Here is a 20923-nt window from a genome sequence, read left to right as displayed (position 1 = left end):
CCCAGGAAGGCTACCTGAAGAGAGTCTTGGTTCTCAGAGCGACTGGCAGGGGTGTAGTCGCGCAGGGACGAGCTGTGCAGCACACTCATAGACGCAGAACTTACCACGGCAGGGCCAGGCCTGCGGCCACTGTGGCCTTCTGGGATATCTGTTTCAAAGCAAGTGGTACCAGAGACAATTTAGTCACACAAGATTTCATACATCTTTTTATTGGACTTGGCAACTTCTCTTTTAGTGCTGGTGAAAAGCCATGTTCACACGTTCACTTAATCTTTCAGAGATTTCTCATCCATATTTGTCTCACCATAAGCAATGATATATATCTAATACTATTACTTCAAATCCATGATTGTTCTTTGTATTTTTGCTTGAATTATATATGGTTCTATTCATAAATGCAAGTGCTACCATCCACTCCTCTTTTTTTCCCAAAGTAATAACAAATAAAGGTGTTTTACTTTTCAGAGTTCTTAAAACTAAAGAATTTAGAAGTTAGAATAGCCTGAAGAGCAAATGTTTAGGCCTGTTGATTCTGATTTATTAAAGATCATCTGCTGACATTATAGTCTGAAGATTTTCAATTAACAGTTTAACATTTAAAGGTTCATAATAATTTTCCTCTAATACCAGCAATTTTCTCTCTTTTAGAGAATGTTTATAGGAGAACCGAGCCTAGGATAAAAATATTCCAGGAACACAATAACAGCAATCAACAGTTACGGTTAATTGAATGCTTACTACGTGCTACTAGTACTTAAGTGTTTTACATGCATTATCTCATTTATGCCTACAACGAACTCACAAAGTGGCACTATCATTATTGCATCTTTAGAATTAGGAGACAGAAACTTGAAGAGGTCAAGTGACTTGACTAAAGTGTCACCCTGATATGCGGAAAAGATGGGGTCATGAACCCAGGTCTGTCTGACTCCACAGCCTATGTCCTTAACCCCCCTGGTTTTCTGTAGTCTGTGACATTAGAAGCATCTGCATATTGATTGTATATCTAAATTACAAGCTCTTTCACAAACATTTGGATTAGCGAGTTTCAAGATTAAATTCAAGAGAACTAAGAGAGTAAAACATACGCAACTCAAGAGCTTACCTAAAGTGCTTTCACTTGGCTCATCAGGGTCTGGAGGATTACTGAGCAGACTGTGCACGTCTCCTCGACGGCGCTGCTGTCTGTGCCTCCTCCGATACTGAAATTCAGCATATTCCTGCATAAACCAAAGGTTATAAAATACAGGAGAGCATGCAATTTTTTTTAATGCAAATAAAACAACACACTTTTTTTCCAGGAAAAAAAATGTATGATTTTATATACATATTATAAAATCACTTGGCTTTAGAAAAAGAAACTTCAGGTTTTGCCATGCCAAGGAAACAGAAAAAGTAAAATGGAAAAAGAACAATTTTAAGTAATCATTACCATTGCCCGGGTAAACTGGGAATACTTGCAAGCTCTAATGCTAGATCATGACCGAGCCTTATTTCCTATGCCTGGGTCTTGTTATCTAATATTATAACTAACACCATAGTGATTTTATTAATATACATTAGGCTTTCCCTGGAGTTCTGGTTAAAAAAGTGACTGTGATATATGTAACAGAAAGAAAAAAGAAAAAAGAAAAGCACACACTGTTAAGTACTTCCTAGGTTGTTAGATTTTATACTTTTCCCCACATACCATACTCACAAGTCAAATGACTAGATTAAAAGAAGTATGTGAGGTTAGCTTTAAAATAAGATGATACTTGGCTTCTTTTCTATATTAGCTAATATGTGGGGATATCTACAACACAGCCAGGAGAGGTGTTTTCTACTTAGCATATGGGAGAAACATAGATTTGGGCAGATGTCCTGAGTCTATTTTACGTTTGTGATAACAGTTTAAAGTGGGTGTGCTATTACCAGAGGCAGAACCTGGGACTACCTGCTATTACCTGGATACAAATGTACTTTTCCAGATTTTAGTGATAGAACAGAGGCCAGTGTGCATGACACTAGCACAAAAACGTTAATTTTGAGAATCATTATAGAATCTTTCAGTGATAAAATACTAAGATACTCAGGTTTATGATTATCCCAGTTACCCCAGAATACTCAATATGCTTATATTGTGAAAGAAGTGGAATAAATGAAGCCAAGTTTTATATCACAAATAAAACTTTCACATGATACCACTCTGGTTAAATTTATTTAAACTCCATCTGTAAGCAGTTGGACTCTAATAAGAGTGGAGGCATTCCATTCCTGATTAGAACCCAGTAAATGAAAGATACTACAAGCGCTTGGAGGAATTATTTAGGCTCTTTAAAATTTCTGGCTGAGCTCGGGTATCATTTCCTCTTTTCCTGGAGGCCCATGTTCCAAAACTGGATGACTGTTATACGTCATCACGGCTCACTGGACCACTGGGGACCACCACATTTCTCAGACAAAGATGTCGCAAAATTTTTATTTCAGTTCAAGACTTATACTTAGGGAGAATTTGATTACTTTGTATACTTGATGAGGGTAGAAAGTTATTCTGAATTAAATAAACTATTACTGATCATAAAACATACATATTTCCAATTTAAGAAAAGTAAATGGCTTAAAAACAACTGTAAAAGAAACTTGTTATATTTATAATTATTCTGATAGAAAGCTCAAATGGCCTTCTCTCAGGATGCAAGAGGATTTAAAAAATTGTTCTCATAAAACTAAACTTATCTGAAACTTTCCAAGGATTCCTAACATCTTCAAGTAAGCATACGAACAGGCTTTAGTAGGGATACTCCTAATGATTTGAGAGCACGAAGGCTACGGAGAACATCGAGCAGTTCTATGATTCATAGGGAAAAAGGCTGCGAGGAGTTTTTCTGTTTTAAATAATAACTGAGCATTTTGTCTGTGCAGTTTTGTCAGTGACTTAAAGAGATGTTTTAATCCTTCCAGAACTTCCATGGGGTAGATAGCACCACCCACATTTTAAAGATGAGAAATTAAGGAAGAACACAGCCGAAGGTCTAATAAGTTACAGAGCTCGACTTTGAACTCAGGGGTCCCTTAGACTTTTACACCATGCTCTTTCCTCTGGGCTCCACTGCCTCTAAAGTGCTACAAAACAAATACTACTGCTTGTAACTGACTCGTTCAATTTAACTAAAACAGCGTAACATAGAATTAACTCTACTGAAAAAATATAAATTCAACCTAAAAGTCTGTTGGAGTTTAGCAACATTATTTTATACAGAGTCTATATGAAGGCCAAGAGCTAAGTTTTAAAGATATAACTTTGGCAGTTACTTGATAGTCACATACATGCAGAATTTTAAAGTTTCACACTGTGTGGTAATTCTTTAGACTTGCAAAAACATTTACATAAAAGCTTAGTGTTTCAACATGCTAGGACTTTAAAGAAGACAAAAGTAAAAGTGAGTTAAATGATTCTTGTAAGCCTTATTAACTCATAAAAAATAAATTTAAGAAGGAAATGTTATTTATACTTTCACGATTCTCAATCTCTGGAGAACAAGAGCTCAATAATGTTTTATATAGATATATATATATATTTACATGTGAGGTGCCAAGTCTTCCTTTTTTACAAAATAAATCTGTGTCAGTCATATTAGCAGGCCCTCGATATTCAAGGACAAATATTTCAGGATTCCTAAAGTTACTGTCAGAGCCAGAAAGTCACAAAATGATGCATACATGATAGTGAATACTCTGGTAAAGGTTTTATTTTTGCTAAATTGTGTTTCTATCTTGAAATACTGAAACCTTTAGTACTTTTTTTGATAACTGAAGCTTGTTTATTTTCTCCTTTTAGGTGGAAAATTTCCACAATCTCCCCAAAGCTGTAATTATATAACATAGAAATAATAAGCACAGGATTAGGTAAAGAAAAGGTTCATAATTTGTTTTACAATGGAAATTTCATTAGTATATTAAAATTTTTTGTAGTTTAAGTGAACCTAAAATTTCCATATCAGAGCTCGAGCTCTAAGCACAAATTGCTTTCTCAAGTCAGTATTTTCTCGGATATATCTACCAATACAAAAGGACACAAGGTGATTGCAAGTATCCTCAGCAGCTGAAAAGAGAAAGTTATACGATTTAAATAAGCCACAGTCATTTCTAGATAAAAATCAATCTCACTGTCTTTTAGTGGCAGGTAAACAAATGGGTTATCAATGATAAACAAAGGTTTGTTTGTTCTACCCCCCTCCAAGAATTAAGTTAAATGGTTATCATAATATAAGCATCAGATGGTATACTGTTTTACAAAGAGCAAGGAAGGAGAGACGGAAGTAGAGAGAACTGCTAAAACCATTTAGACTCAACAGTGACGGTGGCAATTTAAATCTCAGAAAATAGCAATGTGATTAAGATTTTCACTCTCTCTCATTTTTATTTGTGACAACTCTTATTTGCAGTGTTAGTATTTTAGACGTTCTGAATTTTAAAATGGTCTATCAGTAACAACCACCACAACAAAAAGCCAGGAAGAGTGTGAAAATCTTGAAGAGATGCAGAAAGCAACTAAGCAAGGCACTTCTTTCTGCATTAATATTATTAATGTCAAATTTCCACTTTAGCAATTGATTATGAATCAATTCTCTCAGTTTATGCAATGACTTTAAAAAAACATCTATGTAGGTTTTTAACAGATTAAGACTGGATCAATATTACAACTAGAAATGCATTTCTAATAAATAAAAAAATGATAAAATGGCAGGATGCATTTAATAATGTGAAGTAACTCAACACCATAAATAGCTTACTGGAGGCTCACTGTGGCATTTTTATTATAAAAGAAAGAGAAAACATTGCTGACAATCTCAGGAGGATTTAGAATAGGTAAAGGTGCAAATGCAAGCAGGATTGCACTAAGGAAAAATATAATTAAAACAAAACAAAAAACCTCACAAAACAATTACCTCAGGTGATGCAAATCCTAAATATTCCCAATCCCATGTTCCACCAGCAAAGCTACAAAGAAATGAGACATACCGTTTGATTTATCATCAGTCCTACAGAGTACATACAAGCAGACCCTTCCCTTTGCACAGTACTCAATTCCTCTCCTTGGAGCTTGCTCAACCAAAGTGGATCAACTACTGAACATAATTAAAATGATACTTCTGTTATTTCTTTCAAATTCTAAGTTGCTTTATGTTTGTGTAAAATGGTGGAAAAATAAAAATCAAAATGCTATATCAGAGTATTTTATGATTGTTTCTATTTTTATGTTACGTGTTTATGCAAAAATAGTGTCAAAGGAATTTCTAATGCCTACAATTATTATGAATAAGAAAAAAATGCTTCAATTTATAATGGCAGAAGTAGCATAGGTATCTGAAATAAAACAACTAAAACTTAACTGTTCTTTAATGGATGAATATGGATCACACATAACTTTACTAATAATCATATTTCTAATTTCTTCACAACCTCTTTCCACAAAAATACAAATATGACCATAACAAGTTGGCAAGGCTCCCAAAGTCTACATCATAAGCTGTTTATGACTATCATATCACTACACATTACATATTTGAAATGATACATTAAAATACTCTTTGAATTTGAGTTCATTGAAGTATGAAATTAATCTAGCCTAATTTAGTCTGAGAAACTATACAATGACAAACAAAAAACAACAAGAAAAATAGAAATAGTACAGGGTGAAAAAGAATCACCAAAAACAAGTTAACACACTTTTATTAGCTATCCGTATTTTAAGTATAAGTAACTTCCAGGATTATCAACCCCAGTTGAATACAAAATAAACCTGCTGGCATCTGTGGCTGGAGCTAGAATGATTTCCATAACATGCATCCTTTTTACCTGCGCCTTGGAGCTTCTGGTGAGTCTGCAGGAGCAACTCCCCGAGCCACAGATGCCAGAAATTCTTGCCTCTTCTGCTGTACAAGGCATGCCGCCTTGATGATCTTGTGGCGAGGTGTGCGAAGGTAAGGCCTATTGACTTTTTGGGCAAGGTCTTCAGTGACCATTTCTAGGTCTGTCTATGTTAAGAAGATGGGAGGGGGAAGAAAGATTATAGGCTAAGTGGGTTAGTTAATAGCAAATCTAGTGTCTACCTGGTTTCTCAGTTAAATCTAACTCATTTGAAGTCAGAAATTAATCCAAATTTTGAAATAACTTCCTATTTAACATATGTTTCTATTTTGGACATTTTAGGGAAATAGCACTCATTCAAAAGTCATTTATAGCAATGTAGTTGTTATGGATTATAAAGTAGTGTGTATACCAGCTGCCTATAAGGAATTTATAATTTGTCTACATGAAAAAAAAACTAATGAATTTCAAGGCACTGTCCATGCCAATGCATGGCCCCGTGGTGCAGACTATATGTAAGTGCTGAAGGAATCTGAGGCAAAGCAAGAGCCCTGTGATTTGGGGTTAGGTCTGGAAGGCTTCATGGAGAAAATGAACATTCAGCATTGAAAGAAATGTAGGATATAAAATTAGTAGAGGGCAGTTCAACAGGATAACATGAAAATTGTAGCAAGAGAAGAAAGTTTGTTGGCTTTAAAAAAAGAGAAATGTCCAATGAACTTGGTCAGCTACAGTGATGTCAGTTGGCTTAGGTGTGTTTGTTTTTTAAATACTGTAACTTTTTCCATTGTACTTTTAAAATAAACTGGTAAATAGCATCTTTTCCATCTAGTATGTAACGTGGTTTGTTTCATCTTTGAATTCCTAATTACATGATCAGAACTAGGCCAGATTTCAAGCTCAACCAGTTTGAAGAAATGTGGTAAGAAACGTGTGCATAGCTCAGAACTCATTCAGATAAGCAGAGTGACAAATTTAAACATAAAAAAAATTTGTTTATTATTGGCAACTTTTCCTTTATTTAAAAACCATGCTAGAAATGAAAACAAAATTGTTTACTAATCACACTCAACTAAGATAAAACTTAAAGTGGTTGAAAAAGGAGGAAATCTGTTTTTCATAATAACTGTATTTAAATATACTTAAAAAAGACATCTTACTTGCATGAGTTCAAAAATTTCTTTCTTTGTGCTTTTAGGTTCTAAGAAAAATCCATATGGATAAGAACACTTGAGAATGCGTCGAGTTTTTAAGAGCACGTGAACTGCATCTTCAATGAAAGTGGTATCTGGACAGCCTCCTTCAGCTATAAAGTTAAAGTAAATCAGGCACAATGAAAAAAATTTTTTGGCAAAAATGCTATTATAAAATTACTTAAACAACTAAATTTTCTTCTTTTTTTTGCTGAGGAAGATTCGCCCTGAGCTAACATCCATGCCAATCTTCCTCTGTGTTTTAGTATGTGGGCCACCAACAACTTAACAGAACTTAAACACTAGGCCACCAGGGCAGGCCCAGTAAACAACTAAGTTTTCTTAAAAACACACACACACACACAAAACAAGAAGGAACTGTTTGAAGTAGCTATATGATAGTATTTACTTGTACTAGACTAAAAACCTACATAAAACACCATGTGTGACTTGTATGCATTTATAAACGAAGCACACGCTGCAGTAGCCCAGGAGCACTGATGGCAGTCATGAAGGAACGCATACACTAATCCTTGGTTCTGTTCTCACGCTGGTGGCAAACAAATCTAGCTGTAGGTTAACTCAAAGTTTCCATGGTTTACTAAGTTTTTCAGCTTATCCTTACCAGAATTTTGTTGAAAAAGAATCAGAACAAATGCCTTGCTAAAAAAAAAAAAAAGGCTAATTATAATTATGCCTCTGCAAAAACAACATTGTAAGGAAAAAGATACAACATTCTGGGGAATTACTGGACAACTAATGTTAGTAAATAAAAAACTTCAGGGAGAGAAAGAGAGGAAGAGTGAGGAGGAGGGAAGAAGAAATTGCCTTAACATCTGAGGCTGTGCTTTCCCAAAATATCATTCTAACATTCTAGCCTTTTCCTTGACTGCAAATAAACAGAAATTGAGCAGTAGAATCTAAATTCGTAAGTACTTTTGAAAATAAGATTATTCTGCATGCCTGTAGAAAGAAATTACATGTGTATTGTACACACACACATACAGACCATCTCCAAATACCTACCCTAGTGTAGGTATTTGAACTAAGAAGATATAAAAAAAGAAAAACAAAACAAAACAAACACTGCCTCCCTCATTATGATACGTGTGAGAAGTGTGTGAAGTTTCATTTCTTGCTTTTCAATTATACCTTTTCATTTTTTTTCATATCTTACTATGCTGTCTAGAACCTCCAGAAGGTTGAACAGAAACAGCAATTCACATCTACACAAATCTACTGCAGGTTTACTATGTGTCGGGTGCTGTTCTAAGCACTAGGGACACATCAGTGAGGAGAGAGACAAAAACCCGCTGAAGAAGCGCAGAACATGTGAGGGGTTTTTCCTTTCAGTTTGTACTGTGGACAATACTTCAAGAGTGTGATATTGGTGTGATATAGTTATGTCATTACTAAAGTCTAAGAACTAACAATTAACAAGGAGACTAAGCTGCTGTTGACACTTGTTCTCCCACTCTGATTTAACTTAGAGTTACTGTCTTAATTAGGGAATTATCCTCATGAAAAGGGTGTTACTACTCATTACTTTTATAAACTAGAGCAAACACAGGTATAATTGATTGCACTTTTAGGCTTAAAACCTTATCTATGATTATTTTTAAAATGTGACTTTTTGAAATGAACATACAGAACCTGTACTCTGTGTGGTCACTATGAGATAGTATATGCTAATGGTGCAGCCAATACTCAATCCATTTTTACGAACGTTCTTTTCAAAGTTTCATTTAGGATCCATAAGTTAGCCCTATCTCATTTCTTTGTTTTTTGACTCCTACGTCCATTATTTACCAGTGAGATGACATCTCCCCAAACCATACTTGCCTTCCACTCAATTAGGCTCTCTGCTAAATTTTCTCAAGAATCTTTGGGGATTCAGTCACATGACAATTGGGTGGCATGTGACTCTTGCTCCTTTGACTAGTCAGGGATGCCTTTTAGGTCCCACTCACTTTCTCCAACATTGTAGAACATCAGCAGTGGCACAGAGTAAGCAAACCATAATGTGTGTTTATCTGCTATCAGTGTAGGATGTACTCAGCGGAGCAGACGAGGTAAGCTGGGTAGAAAATCTAATCACAGAGGCCTCAAATGCTAAGCTGCACTCTGGGCTTCAGAGAACTCCACACAGTACCAGGATGAGCTAATGGAGATAATGTATTCCATTAAGGGTCTTAACCTTCTCCCAATAAAGTGACTTAAGCATGGAAGGCTATTTTATATTAATTATCACACATACCACTTACAACTTACTTTCTTTGAGAGCTCTACTCAGTTGCTCCATCTTTTCTTTGGCTGTTTTAAGAAGGCGTTGTTCTAACTAAAGGAACAGAAATAAGTAATTTATATCATACTCTTTATTTATTCACAATGGTATAATTTAGAGCATTTGAAATGATTTGGGACATACCTGATAGCTATGCTCATGGTTTTTAAATCTTGTATAATAGTGCATAAATCTGTCAAGTTCCTGAAATCGTTTGTGTTTTTTCTCAGCCTAGGAAACAAAAGTCCACAAATGACTTCTACAAATAAAAGTATTAGCTATTAAAATTAGGTTTTTTTACTCACTTAAAAATTTTATTAGTACTAGGTAATAATGCATACAGACTTGCTATTATTTTATTGAGAGAAAATAATAACCAATATATTTTAAAACCTCCCAGAACAAAGTCTTGTATTTGTATTCTCTGTGACAAACCATTGAATCCACAATCACAGAGTGTATGGCAAAGATGCCTCTCAAGCTCTATGTTTATCAGATATTCAATGTTTTATTATATTGCTTATTGCTATGGACTGAATTGTCTCCCCCCAAATTAATATGTCGAAGCCCTAAGCACCAATGTGACTATATTTGGAGACAGGGCCTATGAGGTGACAAAGGTGAAACAAGTTTATTAGGGAGGGGCCCTAATCCAATAGAGCTCACCAGTGCCCTTATAAGAAGAGACACTAGAGCTCTCTCTCTCTCCCGCCGCCATGTGAGGACATAGCAAAAAGACAGCTGTCTGAAAGCCAGGATGAGTGTTATCACCTGAAAATGAATTGGCAGGAATCTTAATCTTGGACTTCCAGCCTCCAGAACAGTGAGAAACAAATCTCTGTTGTTTAAGCTGCCCAGTCTATGGGATTTTGTTATGGCAGCCCAGCACACTAAGACACTTATTATATGTTATAATATTGTATTGTTGACATTATGTTAAAATTGTTTTTAAGTCATTACAGAGGCAGGTTGGATATAGACTTTTCTTATCTTCAGTAATATAGAAAAAGGAAAATTAAAAAGAAAAAAGCTCTCAAGTTTATAGAGCTATTTTGTTTAAATTAAAGCCTACTCGAAAGTGTATTCAATTTAATGCCTCATCACGATAAAGATGGGAAAAGGAAAAATGCAAAATACTTCCAACGGTATTAGGTAGCTCAGCCCCAGGTCTTGGCTGAAATAGTTCTCTTTACCTCCACAGTCATTTCCTTGGATTGCTCCTCCACATGCTGAATGACTTCGTAGCGAGTACATCGGTAATAACCTCCCGTGGAAGAACTATGTTTTTTCCATTCTTCTAGGCAAATCCAGCAAAAGTCATACTTGCACTTCAAAAGAAAACACCCATGCAAACATCTCCCTGTGTTAATATGCAAATTATTTTCTAATTTCTAGTCAACCAATGTGCAGAGATTAAACAATCCTGCCTGTGTGACCAGGAACAAATCTTAAAGGCAAGCCCCTTTTCATGTTTCCTCCGGAGACTTTAACTGCACTATGGAAAAGATGTGGGGTAGTTTAAAATTATTGTTTATCAGGATAAATTAAAATGTAAATCACAATATTATGAAGTAATCTCAAGGAATCTTTAAAAATATCAATACGATATTCTTTCCAAATCATAATAACAGATACTGACAAATGTTTCATTTTTCAAGTGCATGGTAAATTTACTTTGGTCAATAAAGCTCCACCAGACTATTTGAAGACTTCTGGTGACTTTGAGAAATTGGTTTTGAAACTGGGAACAAGTTTAAAAGGTCTCTAAGTAGAACAGCTGACATAAAACCTGTTTCTCATATTTTAGAAATTTTCACTTTCTTTATTACCATAATTAGCAGACAATGCCAAAAATAAGAGCATTCCAGTATGAAAATACATCCTTGTTTTTATGCTTATGGATTTTGAGTCAGAAAGATCTTCCCAGTCCAAGTCTATGTTTTCTTCTGGTACATTTATGGTTTGTTTTATTTTTAAAACATTTAAATCTTTGAACTGTTCGGAATTTACCTGGGTATAGAGTATGCAGTATGATTTCAACTTTATTTTTTTCCACGCAGCTGGTCAGTTGCCTCAATATCATTTATTGAACAGTCCGTGTTTCTCAACATAGAGCTGGAGGTGCCTCCTTTACCATCTACTAAATTCCCACGTATGTGTGTCTATTTTCTGGGCTTTCTTTCTATTCTGCTTCCTTGATCTGTAGATTCATGTGCCAGTACCGTGCTGTTTTAATCACTGAGGCTTTACAATATGGCTTACTATCTGACAAGTCTAGTTCCTCCCCACTGTTCTTTTCCAGATATTTTCTAGCTATTCTTGTTTTATTTTGCCATGTGTATTTGAATTAGCTTATCTAGATACAAAAATAAAACCTGCTGGTATTTTTGATGGACTCTTTCTATCCAAGAACTTCATTTGTCATCTTTTGTGTCCTACAGATAGGGGTCTTAAAATTTTCTTCATATAAGTCTTGTACATTTCTTAAGTTTCTTTCTAGATAAATGGGGTCTTCTTTTTCAGTATATACTCTATCTGGATGTTGTTGGTATGCATGAAGGCTATTACTTTCTGCATATTAATTTTGTACTTTACTAGTTAATTGAACTCTTGTTGTTTGTAGTAGTTTTTCAATTGATTCTTGTGGGTTTTATAGGTATACAATCATGCTATCTGCAAAAAATGATAATTTTATCACTTCATTTCTAATTTTTACATCTTCAATTTTTTTCTAGTGTCTAATTATGTTGACTGGTCTATCTACTCCAATGTTAATAATATTTGTGATGGACAGCATACTTGTTCTTGATTTTAGTGAGAGTACCTCGAGTTTCCCCACTAAATATCATGCTAACTTTTGGACTGAAGCAGATTGCTTTTTATCATACTAGGAAGATTTCATTTATTCCTATTTCTTTGAGTGTCTTATAAACAATGGTTGTTGATTTTTTGCCAAATGCCTTTTTAGCATTTACAGAAAACAGATATGATTTATCTTCCTGGATCTACTAACAAGATGAGGTACAGCAATAGCTTTTTAAATAGCAAACCATTCTTGTATTCCTGCAATATGTTGGACATGATCAATTACTCTTTTTTCATTAAAAAGATTTTTTTAATTGAAGCATAATAGACAGTCAATTCTCTTTTAATGTACTCTGTTGTATTACATTTGTTAACATTTGTGGGTTTCCTCCCCTAATATCTTATTTAGGACTTATGCATTGTTATTCATAAGTAAGACTGATCAACAGTTTTCTTTTAATTTTTAAAATCTTGTCAAGTGCTGGTATCAGGATTGTATTCATTTTATAATGATACTGTACTTTGAAAGTTTCTCTTTTTTCTTTCACTCCCAGAAAGTTTAAAATCACACTGGAATTACCTATTCTTTAAAGGCTTGATAAAATTCTATTGTGAAACTGTCAGGGTCTAATGCTTTAAATAGGGGAGATCATTGAAATACTGTCTTTCTTTTGTGAAAATAGATTTGTCTGGATATCTCTTCTAGGGTCAGCTTTAATGTATTATATTTTCTTAGAAAATCAATCCATTTCAAATACAAGCTCAAATTTATCTGCAAGAATTGAGCAAAGTTATCTGCTATTATTAGTTTAGTTTGCTTTGTTTATTCCCATTATTTCTTTGTGCATTTGAACTCTCTTACCCCCATTTGTTTTTTATATAGGCTTAGTGATTTATCTTACTTTTCCTTCAGAAAACCACTTTTTGGATTTGTTTATTAGTTGGACTGTTTTTCAGTTTTTACTCACTGATTTTTATTTTTAAATCCTTCCTCTGGCTCTCTTCAAATTTATTTTGTTTTTCTAATTTTTTGAGTCATATCCTTAATTCATTCCTTATTTTGTAATGTTTTAAGTGAATAAAGCTATGCATGTTTCTGAGCACTGTGTTAGCTATAACCCTCAGGTTCTGATAAAATAGTATTTTTATTATCCTAGTTTTCTAGAAATTCTTTAATTTCCATTTTTACTTTTTTTTAAGAGTTGTTTGAAAGATTTAAAATTTCCAAATAAAAAGGCCTTTTGTAACTTTATCAATAGTTTTATTTTATTCCATTATGACCAGAGAATGTTGCATATACTATTTTCTATTTTCTGGAGTATTACTGAGATTTTCTTTGATGATCAATGGTCACTTTTTTGTGAATGCTCCATGGGTACCTGAAAAGATGGTATAATCCATATTTTCAGGATACAGAGTATGAAGATACAGCAATCAGATACACTTTAGTAATTATGTTGTCTTCTATATCTTTACTGATTTTTTTTCTACCTGATATGTCATGGACAGAGAGCTGAATTAAAGTCTCTGTGCTCATCTATCCTTTCACAAACATGTACTTCCACGATAAATTGTGGGCTTGTTTCAAGGCTCTGACAGTATGCAAGTTCTTTTGTTGCCTGGTATAAGCAAACTTTGTGCCTGATTTGATACAAGCACCCTTCAGTACAGCTCTATTTATTTCTCAGAATTAGCAGCAAAAATTTCTACAAAACAGTCAGATTTTACATTCTATGATAAGAAAAAGAATATAGAACTTTAATTATTTTTATTTTTTAGCTGAAGCATACAGTTTTATACAGAGTCAGATGAAGAAAATTACTAAGTGATTTAAAATGCATAAGAATACACAATTTAAATAGTCTCCTGAAAATTATCTAAAGGAAAATGAATAGAATAAACAGTGTTTTGAAATAAATGAACTTATTTTTATAGGGCCAAATTTGTCATTCTTTAAAAATGTTTAACAATTTGATTCCAGAAAGTAAAAAATGTGTACTGAATCATAATCAACACTGAGGCATTATAAAAGTATATTAAGATTTAGTCATTATGATACAATATGGATTCAGTTACACATGACCTGTTGTTCCACCTTCACATTTAAAAAAAACCTCTAAAAGTATAACATTTTTCTGTAGCAAGGTCATTACTTTCTAGGTGTCTTCTATGTTATAAGAATTACTTTACTTCAAATGGTATATTACACAAGACTACTACATTTACATGGTACATACGTAAACGTTTCTTTTAAATGCAACCGAAGCTTAACCAAAATCTGTTTAATATAAATTACCTCATATCATGAGCCTGAGTAATTCATGAAAATATTCATTCACTAAATACATATTTATCAAGTACTTACTACTGGTAGGTGCTATGAAGGAAATACCTAAAGGTAATGTTGGATCCTGCTTTTGCTAGTAGCCGAACTGCTGATTTTTATGGTCAACTTGTATTTCTTTACAAATCAAACTAATATAGATATTGAAGATAAGACCACAAATAAATCACATAATTTTGGCCTGATCAGCTAATAAGCATTTTTGAGCATTTTGCTTAGAACACTGTAGTAGGGTTTTCCTCTTGTCTCATAGGAAATCATTATTACTGTCTCGCTAAACCAATTCACTTATGTTAATTTATAGTAACATAAACTTATAAAAATCATCTGGTAACTGCCATTATTTTTTAAGTCATAACAATAATGATCATTAGTTTCAAGGTTAAAACTCAAATAATACTTATTGGAATCTTCCTAACTATGTGATCTCCTTCACATCCTAAATTGGAAAAATTACATTGTTCTTCTCTCAATAATTTTCAATAATAATAGTAATTATTATCATTTTAGGTATAAGGGCCTTCTTGATCATCTCTTGTAGGGGGGCTCTTGTGGCAATGAACTCTCTCAGCTTTCATCTGGGAAACTTTTTATTTCTCCATCATATCTGAAGGACAGTTTCACTGGATGGACTATTCTTGGCTAAAAGTTTTTGTCTTGAAGAATTTTGAATATATCATTCCACTCTCTCCTAGCCTGTAAGGTTTCTGCTGAGAAATCCGCTGAAAGCCTGATAGGAGTTCTTTTGTAGGTTATTTTCTTCTGTCTTGCTGTCCTTAATATTTTTTGTTATTCACTTTTGCCAGTTTTACTACTATATGCCTTAGAGAAGGTCTTTTACATTGATGTAATGAGGAGTTCTATTAGCTTCATTTACATGTAATTCCAGCTCCTTCTGCAGGTTTGGGAACTTCTCAGCTATTATTTCCTTGAAGAAGCTCTCTGCTCCTTTCTCCTTCTGTAATACCTATAATCCTTATGTTGCATTTCCTAATTGAGTTGGATATTTCTCAGAGAATTTCATTTCGTTTTAGTCTTAGTTCTCTCTCCTCCTCCATCTGCAGCATTTCTATGTTTCTGTCCTCTAAATTACTGATTCTATCCTCCATATTTCAGCTCTGTTGTTTAAGGATTTTTCTTTATCTCAGCTATTGCGTTTTTCATCTCCAACATTTCTGGGGTTTTTAAAATAGTTTCAATCTCTTTTGTGAAGAACTCCCTCTGTTCATTAGTTTTATTCCTGAGATCATTAAACTGTCTTTCTGAGTTTTCTTGTAACTCACTGAGTTTCTTTATGGTAACTATTTTGAATTCTCTGTCATTTAGATTGTAAATTTCTGTGACTTCAGGATTGATTTCTGGGTACTTTTTCCTTCTGGTTTGGGGTCTTAATATACCTCTTTAGCTATTTGATAGGGTGGACTTGTGCCATCGCATAGTGGTAGCATCTGGTCGCAGATTCCACCTGTCACCACTCAGGGGGGCAGGAGCTGTATTTTCTGAGCCCTCTGTGACCCTTGGCAGATGTGCCTATCCATTAGAAGCTGGGCTGACAAGGCCTGTCTGTGTTTGCCCACTGGCTGCTACTGCTTTACACATGTAGGCACAGATGCTCTGGTGGGGATGCTCTGCTCTGGCCAATCTGCTGAGCTGATGCACCAGGAAGGATGGGGGCAGGGGCTCTTTCACATGTGCAATCCCGCGCCCCTGCTCCGCACGCATGATCTGTCCACCTGGGCTGCTCAGCTTGGTGTGGATACCCTTGCAATTGCTTAACTGCCTTGGTGTGGAGCATTCCCACAGGTTGAGAGGCAACTCTGACAGCAAGCGTTCCAGTAGAGGGCTGCCTTTTTCCCCCTTCTCATCTCAGGATTGCGGGCTGGCTGCCACACAAAGTCCTGCACCCTATATTGCTGCCGCTCAAGAGAGAGAGATCCACTTACCTCTTTTCACTGCCTCCTGGTAGGGTCCAGCACTCTCACCTTCAGATGTATGGTTGTGGGAATCTCTTAGACATCTATTGTGTTGTGTGAATGTCCTCCATCGGTTTATGAATGTTCTTTTTGTTGTTCTTAGTGGGGAGAGACTAAGGGACGAGCTCATGCCGCCATGATACTGATGTCACTCTTTTGTATTATTACTTTTTAAATTATCCTTATTTTTTTGCTAGGAAAGATTCACCCAGAGCTAACATCTGTTGCCAATCTTCCTCTCTTTTGTTTTCCCCTCCCCAAACCTCCAGTACATAGTTTTATACTCTAATTGTAAGTCCTTCTAGTTCTTCTATGTGAGCTGCCACCACAGCATGGCTACTGACAGACAAGTGGTGTGGTTCTGCGCCTGAGAACTGAACCTGGACCGCTGAAACAGAGTGTGCCAAACTTTAATCACTAGGCCATCAGGGCTGGTTCAAATAATTATTTTTTATATATAGATGGCACTTCCAATGAAAAGGGAAAAAATTGGAATATCATTACAATTTTAAAACAAAAATGTTTATAAATGTAGGTGTGGATTAATAAAATACTATTAACCTAATTCCAGAATATTGGTGTTAAATATGGTAGTTTATTTCTATGCAACTAAGTCAAGAGGGTAGTCTTCTAACAGTAGTTATTTATATTAGTTATTTTTCAGCCACATAGATCTTCGTTGGTATTTTCATTTTCAATATAGTAATGTATTACTTATTGAATTGATGGTTTCATTAGCTGACCTAAAGTTTGCCCAGTGCTTTGGGTACCTTTATTATAGACACCTACAAGTAGACTCTAAGATTTAGATTTGGACTTAGGGAGATTGCCTGGGGCCTGGCTTGGGCCTTGAGTCTGTGCTGTGTGCTCCAAAACCAGCTTTGCAAGAGATCTATATAGAGTAGTGCTTAATCGTTTAATATTATTATTTATATATACACAAAACTCTCTCAGCATCCTCAATGGAGGAGGTGACTGGCAATGAAGGACTCAGGCATTTCTGATCTTCTGGCCAAATACCACTGAACTCTTACCCTTATTTTTAACATTCACTATGAGTGTCAAATTTAGTAATATAAATCAACATTTATGTTATTCAACAAAGAATGCAGAATGCAGTCTTCTAGAATTCACCTGAAACTCAACAAGACTTTATGCCTTTAACATTTCTTCTTTGGATTAACAATCAAATTAAGATTCCATCTGCAAAGCATGCACATTCCTCTTAAACTTCTTACCTTAGCACACTGCATGTGATTGCACCCCTCATTCTTCTGAATTGGAGACTTACAGTTAGCACAAGGCTTGGAGTTAGTTAACAACCAGAGACAATTGGCAGCATCCTCATAAGCTTCACTAACTCCTACAACTTTGGGATATTAAGAACAAACACAAAAATAAATGATTTAGTGTACAATTGCAGGTGGAAAAAACCCGAAAGTTTTCTTTGCAGGTTGTCTCTCAATTTTAATCATATATTTATTTGCCTACTAGGATCTATGGCAAAGTTTTTAAATTGCTTCATTCTGAATAGCATAATTATAGGATAAGGAACTATATTCCAAAATGCTATTTAAGAAATATGATTTAAAAATTTCTCCCTGAAGTTGTGTCCAAATAAACTGGGGAAGAAAAAAAGCACAGTAAAGAAAAAAAGCATGTATTATTCTCTGTTTAAAATAACTATTGCATCAAAGAAAATTATAGAAAGAATGGTTACTTTAGACAATAATTTCTTGTATGATTTTTTGTTGAGGAAGATTGCCCTAAGCTAATATCTGTTGCCAATCTTCCTCTTTTTTTCTTTTTTCTCCCCAAAACCCCAGTACATAGTTGTGTATCTTAGCTGTAAGTGCTTCTAGTTGCTCTATGTGGGATGCTGCCACAGCATGGCTTGATGAGCGGTGTGTAGGTCCATGCCCAGGATCTGAACTGGCAAACCTAGGGCCGCTGAAGAGGAGGGCATGAACTTAGCCACTACACCACTGAGTTGGCCCCTAGACAATAATTTCTTAAATAGGCCGGCTGCAAACATAATTACCAGAAACTCTTCATCACAGTAAAAAAACAGGAAGATTATATTGAAATATCAACTTCTTACCCAAGATTATTTCAGATAAACTAAAAATGAATCCAATGTGACATGTCTAAAACTAATCACTTTTAAACCTGCTCCTTACTCTATCTCACCCTGGTAAATGATATGATCATCTACCCAGAGTCAATGCAGGAACAGGATAATCTTGGACACTCTCCTCTTTCCTTCACCCACTGCATTCCATTGATCTAACTCTTTCTCTTTCATATCTATCTCCTCTCCATTCCCACTTCTTATTGATTTAGCTAGGGGTTCTCCAAACCTCTTGCCTAGACGATTACAACATAGGAAACCAACCTATCTCCCCAGCTGCTTCTCCCTGCCCCAACCACCACTCTACAGCCCATAGTGATCTTTTTAAAGATTTTATTCTTTTCCTTTTTCTCCCCAAAGCCCCCCGGTACATAGTTGTATATTCTTTGTTGTGGGTCCTTCTAGTTGTGGCATGTGGGACTCTGCCTCAGCGTGGTTTGATGAGCAGTGCCATGTCCGCGCCCAGGATTCGAACCAACGAAACACTGGGCCGCCTGCAGCAGAGCTCACGAACTTAACCACTCGACCACGGGGCCAGCCCCATAGTGATCTTTTTAAAATACAAACGTCCTTTAAATCCTTTAGCTGCTCCCCAATGACTACAATGGACTACAAGATAAAATCAAATTGCTTTAGCAAAAATTACAAAGCCCTTCATGATTTGACTACTTTCTACTTGGTAAGCTTTTCCCACCCTCTATCCCCACACTACCCTCATACTCTTCATCATTTTAAACTCAATTTATGCTACTACAATTTGAGATCTGTAATCTTAAGGAATGCCATGGTTTTTAAAGATTCTAACTTTTACATTCTATAAACTTCCCCCTGGCCCCCAGTGGAGAGAGTTAGGGGCTGGAGAGAGTTCTAGATGCACAATTAAAAAATTATTGAGCCAGTCCTAATGGCCTAGTTGTTAAAGTTTGGCGCGCTCCACTTCAGTGGCCTGGATTCGGTTCCCAGGCACAAAACCACACCACTCGTCAATGAGTAGCCATGTTGTGGTGGCGACTCACATAGAAGAACTAGAAGGACTTACAACTAGAATATACAACTACGTATTGGGGCTTTGGGGGGGGTAAAAAAAAGAGGAAGATTGGTAACAGATGTTAGCTCAGGGTGAATCTTTCGCAGAAAAAGAAAAAGTTATTTTTTCCTGCAAGAATGTCAGTAACCAACTTTGGTTTGTTTGGTTTTCTTTCTTCTTTTTTTGTGAGGAAGATTGGCTCTGAGCTAACATCCATTGCCAATCTTCCTCTTTTTGCTTGAGGAACATTGTGTCACTGAGCTAACATCTGTGGCAATCTTCCTCTGTTTTATGTGGGATGCCTCCAGAGTGAGGCTTGATGAGCAGTGCTAGGTCCACATCTGGGATCCGAACCTGTGAACCTTGGGCCACCGAAGCAGAGTGCACGAACTTAACCACTACACCCTCGAGCTGGCCCATTTTCTTTTCTTTTTTATCTCTAAGTGCACAGGGAAGCCCTATGTTTTCTTTACTGAAAGACATGTCCGAAAATCACTTTGGAATCATTGAAAGTGGCCCATTCAATCAAGGGCTTGATTATGTGCCAGTCCTCTCAGAAGGGTGGGAAAGGGGTTAGCCCTCAGTAGAAAGAAGCTGAGAAATCAGACTCTTTGAGTTTTAAAGTTTAAAAGGAAAAGTTACCCAACTCCCAGATATAAATCCCTGGAGAGGGAAGGGGGTCAAAGGTTTGGGCTGACTGACCCCTGGGAAGTGGCTCTGTATATGAACTGGAAGAGCTGAGCACCAGGAGTGGCCCTTTAATGGAGTCTAGCAGTGGAGGAATGGGGCCATCTTGCTGCGAGGAACCCCAAGTGCCTACCTACTTAAGTCTGTGTCAACAACAGAACAGCAGCTACTGCTGGACTGTAAAGTACTGGTCTTCAATTCTACTAGCAGAGAGAAACAATAGCAGTAATGAACTGAGCAGATTCCACTACAGTTCTAAACCCATTTGGTAGAAGATTGTTTGTTTAGTGTGTCAGTAGAGAGAATTTTGAGATAATTTGGTGGAGAACAAGAATTTCAGAAGGAATTTACTATATATATGGCTAATAAGATCAAGCTGTGGCAATAATGCTGTTTACAAACAGTATTTATTGCTATAAAACCTAATCACTAAATACAATTTAGTCTAATTTTTATTTGAAAGTAGTGGCCTTTCTCCTCCCTTCAGCATCAACATTATTTTTAGCTCAGAGGCTCTCACATATTCTTATGACCTTTATTGTCCATTGTTATAATAAATAAAGCACAAAGCAACTAAAACAAAGCAGCTGTGTGGCCTGCAACATCACAGTTTTTTTCCCTCCCAC

At 35.7% G+C, this 20923-nt stretch overlaps 1 protein-coding gene across 3 annotated transcripts in view; it reads right to left on the bottom strand.

Annotated features, from left to right (window-relative positions):
- The window catches only part of ANKIB1 (ankyrin repeat and IBR domain containing 1), a 134375-nt gene that overhangs the window by 3517 nt on the left and 109935 nt on the right, over positions 1–20923 (bottom strand). For 2 of the 3 annotated variants that reach the window (XM_023639183.2, XM_070265662.1), the window contains exons 11-19: positions 17691–17821; positions 10524–10658; positions 9475–9561; positions 9318–9384; positions 7014–7159; positions 5842–6020; positions 4932–4983; positions 1106–1220; positions 15–148 (exon numbers count right to left, since the gene is read on the bottom strand). In XM_023639183.2, coding sequence (XP_023494951.1) covers positions 15–148; positions 1106–1220; positions 4932–4983; positions 5842–6020; positions 7014–7159; positions 9318–9384; positions 9475–9561; positions 10524–10658; positions 17691–17821 — 1046 coding nt within the window. The remainder of the gene's footprint in view (positions 1–14; positions 149–1105; positions 1221–4931; positions 4984–5841; positions 6021–7013; positions 7160–9317; positions 9385–9474; positions 9562–10523; positions 10659–17690; positions 17822–20923) is intronic. The other variant, XM_023639184.2, reaches the window with a different exon arrangement.

This window comes from Equus caballus, chromosome 4 (assembly GCF_041296265.1).
Source record: "Equus caballus isolate H_3958 breed thoroughbred chromosome 4, TB-T2T, whole genome shotgun sequence".
Taxonomy (NCBI): domain Eukaryota; kingdom Metazoa; phylum Chordata; class Mammalia; order Perissodactyla; family Equidae; genus Equus; species Equus caballus.
The sequence above is the reverse complement of the archived record's forward strand: the minus strand, read 5'-3'. Positions and strand labels throughout refer to the sequence as shown.